At 39.3% G+C, this 12,339-nt stretch overlaps 1 protein-coding gene across 1 annotated transcript; it reads right to left on the bottom strand.

The window, feature by feature from the left end:
- Positions 1 to 554: 554 nt before the first annotated feature.
- LOC115669488 (putative disease resistance RPP13-like protein 1) lies at positions 555 to 7,308 on the bottom strand. Its single transcript, XM_056319283.1, has 6 exons — positions 3,233 to 7,308; positions 2,751 to 2,811; positions 2,077 to 2,164; positions 1,804 to 1,889; positions 1,258 to 1,320; positions 555 to 1,166 (listed from the first exon to the last, which is right to left on the bottom strand). Exons 1-6 carry the CDS (start codon positions 7,306 to 7,308, stop codon positions 933 to 935), a joined length of 4,608 nt encoding a protein of 1,535 aa, XP_056175258.1. The 3' UTR covers positions 555 to 932.
- Between the last annotated feature and the right edge of the window lie 5,031 nt (positions 7,309 to 12,339).

The raw sequence follows: 12,339 nt of genomic DNA, 5'->3' as shown, positions 1-12,339 counted from the left end.
TGGTGCTAAGTGACGACTTTCTCGGAATAAGAATATCTCATTGCAGACACAAATCCTCAAAGCAACATCCAGATGGTAGCCACGGCTATCGATCCTCCCTCCCTCCCTTCCCCCTCCTGCACAGGAAATATAATATGTAGGTCTGCTAAAAATGTTGTCAAGAGATGGAGTAGGTATTTGAATAAAAGAAAGATAAACTTTAACCTTTGATCAGGCAACCAGCTTGTGAATGGGTTTTGACCAGCAGGGCTCATCAAAATCTAGCTGTCACATTCGCATATTCAAACCTCTGTTTTCAGTAGCGTTCATTCATCTGCACCATAGCAGTTGGAAGAAAGAAAGCTTCTTATTTTGATTATTGACCTGAGCATGTTAAAAGGATATTATCTAACAAATCCAGGCATTTATACAGAATTTCATTATAGTACTTTTTGGCTAGGCAAGGCCTACATTATAGCTAGTAAAAGCAATTCTGTACTTAGAGTTGAATATAGAGTTTAGTTGACTGTGATAATATTTTCATAATTAATTCTCCCGAACAGTGCCAAAGAATGAAAATAGGGAAAATATATTCATACAGCTTTATCAAAAAATAGATTGTCTTACAAAATAATTTACTGTGCTAAAATGGTTCTTTCGCAAATGATTAAATCATTTTACTGTGCATGGGAAAGCTGACTTCTGCGGCGATAGAGTATCAAACTTCCAGGGACACATCAAATGGACTTATTGCTAGGACAAAATGTGCAAAGAATCATAAATTATACCAGGACTGCAATCCCATCTCAGTTCTTAAGCTATTGCAAATGATACTGCATGCTCAATGTGAAAAACTTGGACTCATCCTTCCACGAGCCCTTATCAAGTATATATGACAAACGAGGGCCAGTTTGACTGTGAGTCCGTCCTGTATATTAGCAACAATCCTCTCTTCATCCTTTTTTGCTTTCTCTATGTAGCTGAGCCTCATTTTCTATTTTGTAAGGTAATGTGAACCCATCAAACCACTCTCTCTTGATGTCAATAACTAGATGCACCTTATTCAAGGAAAACTGAAGCACCTTCCTATAGTCCTGGAAATTCCCGTGGAAAGGCGCCACCTTGCCTTGAGAAACCAGCCAGACCTCATCTGAGCTTCCAGCCATTAGATGCTCATCGTGACTAACCTGCAAATCATGGCGAAAAGAGGGCTGTTATCTGTGAAAATGATCCATCATTGGTCAAATTGAAGTATTTTGACAAGAAAATCAATCTCACCATCAGAATTCCTGCTTGGAGCAAGACCAGACCTTGAATGAGTGCCTCCGCTGCATCCAAATCCTACGGTTGAGGATAGGCAAAAATGCAAAATCACAGTCACTCATCCTTAGACAAGAAACAAACAATTTGCAAAGATAATACTTTAGCAGTCATTGGTCATTAAAGTAGAACTTGAAGACCAAATTTATAAACAAAAGTAGGTCCACAACCACATTAACTATGTGCAGAGCCCAATATTGCCTATAGGCACAGATATCAGAACTATTTGGTATAATGATTACTCTAATACGAAAAAACTGATCAGGCTAGCATAACTGTTCTATTCCGAATATTTTCCAAGTTGGAATAATTAGATTGGTTTATGTTCCATTATAAGTTATATATATGATGACAGAGGCTCTCTGTAGCTGTAATCACTGATTGGTTCTCCTAAAATTTCAATGTAAGAGCAGATTCCGATAAGTTCAATTAGTGCAAGAAAAATAATAAGCTAACTGAAAAGGTAATGGAAGCCATAAGATGGAAAAAAATGAGTAAACTTACCAGATGATTGGATGGCTCAACAAGCAAAACTATGTAAGGTTTCTCGAAAGTTATCTTGGCAAATGCAGCTCTTCTTTTCTGACCACCTATTTATATGGTCAAAGCACCATGTTATGTCTGCAATAAAATCCAAATAGCCTCGGAGTAGTACACAGTGAACTACAATTCAGATTACAAATTGACTAACCTCTACTAGAGCTTCTAAATTTCATGCGAAAATTGCTGCAACAAAAAAACTACATATGCAACAGTAGCAAAAGGGAGGAGATGTACCAGACAAGGTATACATTGGTTGAAGTGCACGATTTCCAGTTACGCCAAAGTAACCCAAGTGAGATCGAAGCTTTTCTTCCTGAACTCCCTACAGGAAGAATGCCACATAAGAAGGTATTTTCAGATAAAATGACACAATGTATGACGAAATCATTTTCCGCAGTGGAGTAAACGCAAATGCAAACCCAGAGGCAGGCAGCATATCATTACAATCTCAACCAAACAAGCATAAGTATAATGGCTGAATATTTCTAGCAAGCTGTAAGCAATAGTTTCCTAAACCACCGGAGATCAAGACCCAAACGGAAGGTGATTTATGGAATATCAATGCCGTCATGAATAGGAGTTGTGATGAAAGCTTGGAGCCACGATCTGCCTCAGAATATTATCCCAGATCGACTGCTTAATACTACGAAGGATCATCATCAACAAAAAGAAGGTTCTCGATTCTAAAGAAAACCATAAAAAAAAAATATACTGCATCCCCTTTCTTCACAATCACATCACGGCTTCCACATAACTGATCATTTTTTTTAGATTTTGAAAAAGATTATATTCACTAGAAGAAAATTTAGAACGTATCAGTGCACCAAATAAATTTCTTTGTTTCTTCTCTTTCTTTTGGATAAATTGCAAAAAAAATGACACAAAAACATTGACAGCATTAGCCCTACCTCAACAATGTTCGCAAATGATCCTTCCAATAGATTTTGCCAATGCAGACTACAATGGTACCTGCAAAACAACTAGAGTGAATGAGCTAGGGCACAAGAAAAAGATGCTGTGAAGAGAACAAACAACGAACGCTGAAAATGCAGAGGAATATGATTGCAGAACGCTACGATTCTTCGTGACTCTCATGCAAGGCATAGTACATTTTTCATTCACAATTTGTTTGGGCATCAAGCAGAGTTGAAGATAGGTCATCAATATAGCAAGAGGAAGATCCAACCCAACGAGAAAACCCACCCGAATGTCCGTCTTTGACCTTCAATGGCTGGTTTTTTGGAAATTTATGGGAAGCATCTCCACTGGAAAGTATCAATTTGTATTACGCATCGAATCGAGGAAGCAGAAATGGAAATCGATGCCTCCAAAAACCATAAAACTCACGCGAACCCTAGAAAACCCACTGTACATGGCCGAATCAATTCACTGGATCCGATGGTAATCAATGCCGATGTAAGGGATGTCTTGGATGAGGGGCCAATAGTGGCCACCGAGGTTTGAGCATCGATCTTTCAGAATCTCGCATCGATATATCTCCAATCGTTGGAGGGAGGGAGGGAGGCCATCCTCTGGCAAGTACCTCAACTTCGGGCAATCGTAAATCCATAAATGTGTGAGAGAGGAGAGATGGTTGCGAAGACCGCTCGACAGTCTTTCCACGTTCTTCATCTGGTAAATGCCAAGAGAGGTTAGAGAGGAAGGGAAGAGAAGACTCCACGCATCCTCCTCCTCCTCGTTCTCCTCCGAAGGAAAACTCACCTTCTCTCCCTCCCCTCCCATGCACCTTCCGTCAATTGACAGTGTCTCGAGGGAAGTGAGCATGTGTAATCCCCATTCTCTCACTGGTTGCTCCAGATTCTCACACATTACAATTATAAGGTGCAGCAAATTGGGAGGAAAACCTCCTTCGGGGAAGCGTTTGATATTTTGGCAAATGATAATAGATAGCGACCCGAGGGATGTAAGACGATGCCACTGATTTGGTAGAGACTTTACCTTAGGACAATTACGGAGCCAGAAACACGACAGGGTGATGGGAAGGGGAGGGAAGTCCTCTATCTCCAATGCTGGACAGTCACGTATTTTCAAAAAAGTGAGATGGGAGAACGTGCGAAGGCACTGTGGTAGGCTTCTTAGTTTCATACAGTTGTTAATAGTTAAATATTTCAACGATTCTATGGCGATCTCTTCCAGCGATTTCACTCCCTCGCAATCACTAATTTGAAGTGTCTTCAGAGCAGCAAGTTGAGGCATCGGGTTAATACTGGTGGGGTCATCTGGAGCAATGGTTAATGCCATGAGTTTTGGACACTTCCCAATAACCAAATTTCTGAGGGCCTGCATTTTGCTCGGAAGCTTTTCTAAACTCATGCAATTCCTTAATTCCATGCTTTCAAGGTTGGAAGGCAGCTCTATCTCTTTTTCTCCTGCCACAAAAGACGTGAATTGAGCACAGCTTTGGATGGCTAATTTCTGGAGGCAAATAAGATTTCGCGTTTCATTTTCATCTTGCCACAAGTGTGTTAGCTTGTCACAGCTTGTTATTTGAAGCTCCTTTAGCTTGACCCAACCGCTCATGAACTCATGATTAAAGCAAACGAGATCTGCAAGATTTTGAACTCTGAGAACGGTTAAAGAAGTTAGGCTGACCAAGCACGTTAAGATCTCCTTATTACAATCCTCAAGGCATAACTCGCGGAGAGATGGAAGACGAACCATGCCGGTTGAGTTATTCAAATGCGGGCATGAATGAATTTCAAGCTTTATGAGAAGATCAAGTTGACAAGGCAATGCCTCGACCAACGAAGGACAGCTCCGGACGACAAGATGCTGAAGACAGGAGAATGGGACTTCTTCTTTTGTGTCCCCGGCATAACGACACCAATCCTTCCATGCCAACATCTCTTCAAACTTCAAAGTTGTTAAGGTCGAGAAAGGCCGTTTACCACCGTAAAATTCAGAGCCTATCATTCTTACTGCATGTAGACCGAAAAGAGATAATTCCTTAAGTGAAGGTAGTTGTCCAAGTAGGGGCAGCGACGTGACATTAGGACAGTCTCGCAAGTACAAAGACACCATCTTAGAATATGATGGACTTTCTAACCAGGACGGGAGTTTCGCACCACCATAGTATGAGATAGTGAGATTTTCAAGATTAGTGTGAGGTTGCAGAGAGTGAAGCACCTGCGCTTCGCGCTTATCATCCCGCAAATTTCCAAAATCTTCACCCCAATGCAAGGATAAGTTGCTAAGGCCTTGCTTTCCTGACAAATTAGCATCAGTTGCGTCTCTCACTTCTTTCACCTTTTGCAATTCTGATATGAGTAATTCTCCTTGAAGATGTGGCAACTTCTTTAACTCCTTTAACTGTGACCCTTTCTCTATTCCCACCACAAACTTGGACAAGATAGTAAGATTCTTCAAATTACTGATACCTAATGGCATCTCTTTTAGACTTTCTGTATCTCTAATGTCAAGAAACTGTAAGCTGACCAAGTTTGTGATGCCTAAAGGCAACATAGAAAGATTTTGACAACCTCTCAATATCAAAGCTTGTAATTTGCACAAGGTGCTAATTGACTCGGGTAGCCATTTGATTTCAGTGTATGAGAAATTGAGATATCGAAGATGTTTCAAATCACCGACACAATTCGGTACCTCTGTAATGGAACAATGACATAACGAGAACACCCTCAAGTACTTTAAGTTTGTTAGCACGTCATGTAGCACCTTGTTGGAAATAGAGAAAGAGCCCCCACTATATCCAACACGTACTAGAATTAAACTTCTTAGTACCTTCATTCCGTGATATGCTCCCAGGCTTTTTGATGTAACATGCCATGTTGTCATGAATGATGCATAACGAGCTTTCTCTAGAGATGCATCGTCTTCATTACTTGCCAGTTGAGAGTCCCCTGATCTATAGCATGTCCCACCCGCAATTGACTTTGCTAGATCATTCAGAAGATCATGCATTGAAAACTTAGATGCATCGACCCTTGATTGTTGAAGAAATGATCTCGATACTAACTCATCGAAGTGATCTTGTCCCAGTCTCAAGATATCCTCATTTGCCTTTTTTCCATCTAAAAAGCCCTCTGCTATCCATAAGAGTACCAACTCATCCCTCTCAATTTCATAATCCTTGGGAAATACCGCACAATAAGCAAAACATCTCTTCAAATAAGAAGGAAGATGGACATAGCTCAATTTCAAAACTGGGAGTACCTCATCTTTTTTTCCTTTTGGAAGATCCCATATTCTGTTATTTAAGATATCTTTCCATTTATCTGGATTCCTTTCGTTACATAGGACACCGCCCAACATCTTCGCTGCCAAAGGTAAGCCTTTACATTTTTTAGCTAATTCCTTGCCTATTCTTTGAAGATCTGGGTGGCTTTCAAAATTTGTTGCTCCAAGAGCATGAAAGGCTAATAAGCTTGTACAATTATCAAGGGACAGCTGCTCCAAATGATACGGTGAAGCTCCTATTATGGAAACAACGGGAAGGTTGCGAGTCGTGACAATGATCTTGCTTCCCTTGGCCCCCGCTTCAAATGGCTTTAAGAAGTCAGTCCATTTTCCGTAGTTCTCATTCCATACATCATCTAAAACCACAAGAAACTTCTTCCCGGATAGACTGTCCTTCAACTTAACTTGAAGTCCGTTAAGATCTTCGCCCTCGCAGGACAACCCGGTGATCGACCGCAAAATAGTCTTTGTTATGTCAAAAACATCAAAAACATCTGACACACAAACCCATGCTCTCGTCTCGAAATAGCTTTTCACTCTAGCATCATTATACAGCCGTTGAGCCAATGCCGTCTTTCCAACACCACCCATCCCAACTATGGAGATTATGCTCAGCGTGGCATCAGAATTTTCGACCTCACTAACCAATCGTTCGAGTATCTGTGCTTCTTCCTTCTCCCTGCCAAAAAACTGAGTCTCCGGTAGAGAAGTGCTAGGGAGCCTTTGGTTGGTGTTGTCAGATCTGCCCACAACATTCTCTCTCAAGCTTAAACGATCCTTCCTGGTGACAATCTCTTCCAACCTGCCATTGATCTCCCGGACCTCGGTTTCAGACACGAGTGAGCACGGGTTTGGATTCGATCTGGAGGATTTATCTTGGCCAAAGCGAGAGAACTTGCAATTTATCCGACCTCTGCTTGTGCTGGATTTTGCCCCCGACTTAACCTGAGTGGCTTGGATCGCGAGCTCATCGAGCAAGTCTTCCATATCATAGGCCAAGTCCCTAACATCGTCCAACCACAGCTTCACTGGACAGTTACTGCTCAGTTGCCTGTCCTCTGCATCATCCAGCACTGCATAGATTGTGTCTAGCGTCTTCCTCCAATTATTGAGCAGGTCGGTGCTGATTCCAGAGAAGGGCGGTGCTCCTTCCCTTTGCGCATTGCTCAATCCCAAATAAGCTAATTTGTCGAATAGGACCTGAAAGAAGGAAGCCAAGACGGAACCCAAAACAATCTCTACAATGGCCATGGGTGAATCAGGCACTGTAGACAACAACAAAGGTTAGGGTGAATCAAAGCGATAATGACCTAATAGAGAGAGAAAACTATGAAGTCGAGGAAGACCAAGACTTTCACCTACCAAAGAGATGAAACAAAGATCAAGACTTTCGAGGATGCTTTCTGTCCACAAGTGCTTGTTTCGTAATATTTAGAGATTATCCCAGATATTCGTAGCTTCCACAATCATATATCTGCTCATGTAAATGAACCATAAACTCAAGAAAATCAAGACCTTACTGGGAATGATGAACTTTTTTGTCGTGAAAGTGAAGCAAAATTGACAAAGAGCTGATGGGAAAGAAACTTTAATAAAATCCAGGAAGACAAGACTTATGGAGACAGATTATTATTTGACAATTAGCATTGATTATCGTTCTCTCGCTCAAAATCAACTAATTTTTGTCCAACTTTTGGCATTTTTAACCATATTGTGATTTTTCGTTCATTAATCTCTATTGTACTTGTCTGTCAGAATTATGTCTAGATTTTCATTGATCTTTCCAAATTTAAGTTTAATAAATGAAAAAAGAGCAAAAAGAAAAACTAAAAAAGATAAACAGCAAAAAACTGATAAAGAAAAAAAATGCAGGAATGGGGCGATTATAATACTCTTCGTGACTTGCGGAGAGTTCCACATCACATTTTTGTTTTGATTTCTTTAAATGAAGATGCAATCTAAAGTTGTTAACATGCATAAAGATTGTCCCAGATTTTCCAATTTATAACATTTGATTTATGAAAGGAAACGTGCAAATATGACAATTAATAATAATTCACTCCAAATGGCCTAGATGTGCATGATAATGCTTGTCCACGAAAATTCTAATTTTTCCAATATAATTGTCCTGATATGAATACAATGCAATTCTATCCTAATATGTAATGAAAAATCATAAATTAGAGGTCAATTTTGGCTCAAACAAGTACGCGTGCAGATGTATCACCTCATTAAAACAACCAGGCCAAATTAAGATCAACAAATCACCATGAATTATGCAATCAAGCCGCAACTTTAATCTGGCCAGCAAGTACTTGACGTCACCCTCCCTTGCCGCATCAGTTTTGAGGGAAGAAGGGAGCAAGTAGATAGATGTCTCTTACCTATTTTGAGTAGATTTCCTGGAGTTGACCGGAAAACGGGTTTAGATCAACGAGTAGGCAACTTGTTGTGATGACTAACGACGCCACTTAGCGATGATCACGGCAAGGCAGTGGTGGGAACGCAGCAATGAGGTGAGGACTCCGGCTTGACCATGGCGGCAGGTGCACTGTGATGGGCGATGGGCCTATCTCGAGCTGAATAACGGCTCTATCATGCCCAGTTTGAATTACAAAATATGACTAGCGATCTGGACAAATCAACAACAGCAATCCAGTAAGCACAAGCGCTAAGTTTGGACGAACAGGAGGAGAACACTATTGAGCAGGGGGACAAGCACTGGATTCGGCGGTTCACAGTCTATGCGTGTGAATTCAGCTATGGCAATGCGTGGCCACCGCTTGCAATGACGAATAATAATATCAATGGAGCTACGACTAGAATAGCAGATCAAAGATGTTGGTGATTGGCGACAATCAACATGCATGCAAGACGGGAATTGAATGAAAGTGGAGTCTCTAGGTGTGAGTTTGATAATGATGATGGTGGTGGTGGTTGAAAACAATTATTGGATCACGTTCCACCAATTGTGACCAAAGATCGGTCCCTTCAATGCTGAAACAAAATGATTGAATTGGTAGGACCTTGCCTTAGACTTTTTTGTCACCATGTCCCATCAAGCATAGCATTAAGGACTTGACCCCTCCGAGGACGATGACCCACCATCCGCCAATTGTTAAAGGCCTAAAAGCTACACACGATTGATAAAATCATATCTTGTTGCTTGATTCAAATAAAAATATTCGCCCGTTTTCCATTCCAAAAGAAGAGCCCTTAAGACTCGTATGGTGCTACGAATTGTTATCATAAAATTAGCCCATATTATTTCGGATACTTTTATCAATCATGTTTTAAATATCGGAAGTTATAAAAATCAACAAGAGTGGAGAATCTAAATATAATTGTCTTGATACGAATATAATGCAATTCTATCCTAATATGTAATAAAAAAACATAAATTAGAGGACAATTTTGGCTCGAACAAAGAGAAAAAAGAAAAACTAAAAAAGATAAACAGCAAAAAACTGATAAACAAAAAAAATGCAGGAATGGGGCGATAATACTTCGTGACTTGCGAAGAGTTCCACATCACATTTTTGTTTTGTTTTCTTTAATGAAGATGCAATCTAAAGTTGTTAACATGCATAAAGATTGTCCCAGATTTTCCAATTTATAACATTTGATTTATGAAAGGAAACGTGCAAATATGACAATTAATAATAATCCACTCCAAATGGCCTAGATGTGCATGATAATGCTTGTCCACGAAAATTCTAATTTTTCTAATATAATTGTCCTGATATGAATATAATGCAATTCTATCCTAATATATAATGAAAAATCATAAAATAGAGGTCAGTTTTGGCTTAAACAAGTAGCGTGCAGATGTATCACCTCATCAAAACAACTAGGCCAAATTAAGATCAACAAATCACCATGATCAAGCCATGCAACTTTAATCTAGACAGCAAGTATTTGACATCAACTTCCCCAAAAATTTTGTTATTAAACTTGCAATCGGGATTATAGATAGACATGAAATCGGTTTAAGAACCAAATTTTTGTTGCTACTGTCGCCTCTTCTTTTGCTCAAAAGATTGCTTTTCCCTCCATTAATTGAAAGATTTCAGAAATGATATGGGTGGTTGCTCTCATGTAATGAATGTCTACCGGATGCTTTAGTGAGCGAAGTTCTGGCTGCATCGGTTTGAGGGAAAAGAGAGCAAGTAGATAGATGTCTCTTAGCTATTCCGAGTAGACTTCCTGGAGGAGACCGTTGAACGGGATTAGATCAACGAGAGCAATCCAACAAGCATGAGCGCTAGGTTCGGATGAGCAGCGACAGAACACTGCTGAGCAGGGGGAGGAGCATATGGTGAAGCCAAGTGATAATGAGATAATGGAGAGAGAAAACTATAAAGTCGAGGAAGACCAAGACTTTTCACCTACCAAGACATGAAATGAAGACCAAGACTTTCGAGAATGCTTTCTATCCACAAGTGCCTGTTTTGTAATATTAAGAAATTATCCCAGATATTTGTAGTTTCCACGATCATACATATTTCTTCATGTAAATATACCATAAACTCGGGAAGACCAAGACTTTACTAGACATCATGTACTTTTTGGTCTAGAAGGTGAAGCAAAAGTGAAAAGGAGCAGAAGGGAAGGAAAGTTCAATAAAATCCGGGAAAACCCAGACTTTGCGGGACACAAATTGGCTTTGCTACTTCACTTTTTAAAAAGAAAAACCAAAAAAAAAAAAAAAACAGAAAAAAACTGATAAAGAAAATAAAAGGCAGGAATGGGACGATAATACTCTTCGTGACTTGCGGAGAGTTCCACTGTACATTTGTTTTTTTTTAATGAAGATGCAATCTTAAATTACTAACATGCAAGATATGATTTTCCTACATTTTCCAATTTATAACTTGTGATTAATATAAGGAAACGTGCAAATAAATGAAATCCTATCCTAATATGTAATGAAAAATCTTCAATATGCCCAAATATGCAAATATGAACACATTTAAAATTGTGAATATAACTTTCCCCAAAAATGTAAATGGTTAATATGCAATGTCCTAAATGTACAACACCTAATAAATCTACATGTGGCTTTATTAAGCATGCCCCTTAATATACAAATCTTGAATGCAACGAATGTGTAGGCAATGTAAACATGAAAATTACATGAGAAGATATGATCAAGAGTGACCTAGCGATATGCAATTTCATGAACACCGACAGCAAAAATATTCAACAAATCACCATGAATTATGCAATCAAGCCATGCAACTTAAAAATGGACAGCAAGTATTTGAACATCAACTTCCCCAAAAATTTTGTTATTAAACTTGCAATCGGGATTATAGATAGACATGAAATCGGTTTACGAACCAAATTTTGTTACTGCTGTTGCCTCTTCTTTTGCTTAAAAGATTGCTTTTCCCTCCACTAACTGAAAGATTTCAGAAACGATGGGTGGTTGCACTCGTGTAATGAATGTCTACCGGATGCTTTAGTGAGCCAAGTTCTGGCTGCATCGGTTTGAGGGGAAACGAGAGCAAGTAGATAGATGTCTCTTACCTATTCCAAGTAGACTTCCTGGAGGAGACTGTTGAACGGGATTAGATCAACGAGAGCAATCCAACAAGCACGAGCGCTAGGTTCGGATGAGCAGCAAGAGAACACTGTTGAGCAGGGGGACGAGCATATGGTGAAGCCAAGTGATAATGAGATAATGGAGAGAGAAAACTACCAAAGAGATGAAAGGAAGACCAAGACTTTCGAGAAAGCTTTCTGTCCACAAGTGCTTGTTTTGTACTATTTAGAGATTATCCCAGATATTTGTAGTTTCCACGATCATATATATCTGTTCATGTAAATATACCAAAAACTCAGGAAGACCAAGACTTTATTAGACATCATGTACTTTTTGGTCTAGAAAGTGAAGTAAAAGTGAAAAGGAGCAAATGGGAAGGAAAGTTCACTAAAATCCAGGAAGACCAAGACTTTGCAGGATGCAAATTGGCTTTGGTGCTTCACTTCTCAAGAAGAAAAACCAAAATAGAAAAACAGAAAAAAACTTATAAAGAACATAAAATGCAGGAATGGGACGATAATACTCTTCGTGGCTTGCGGAGAGTTCCACTATACATATTTTCTTTGTTTTTTTTTTAAAGATGCAATCTAAAATTACTAACATGCAAGATATGATTTTTCCTACATTTTCCAATTTATAACATGTGATTTACAAAAGGAAACGTGAAAATAAATGAAAATCCATCCTAATATGTAATTAAAAATCTTCAATAAGCCCAATTATACAATATGAAC

The sequence above is a fragment of the Syzygium oleosum genome, unplaced genomic scaffold, assembly GCF_021117445.2.
Source record: "Syzygium oleosum isolate NSW1041296 unplaced genomic scaffold, Sole_v2.1 Sole_v2.17, whole genome shotgun sequence".
Taxonomy (NCBI): Eukaryota; Viridiplantae; Streptophyta; class Magnoliopsida; order Myrtales; family Myrtaceae; genus Syzygium; species Syzygium oleosum.
The sequence above is the reverse complement of the archived record's forward strand: the minus strand, read 5'-3'. Positions and strand labels throughout refer to the sequence as shown.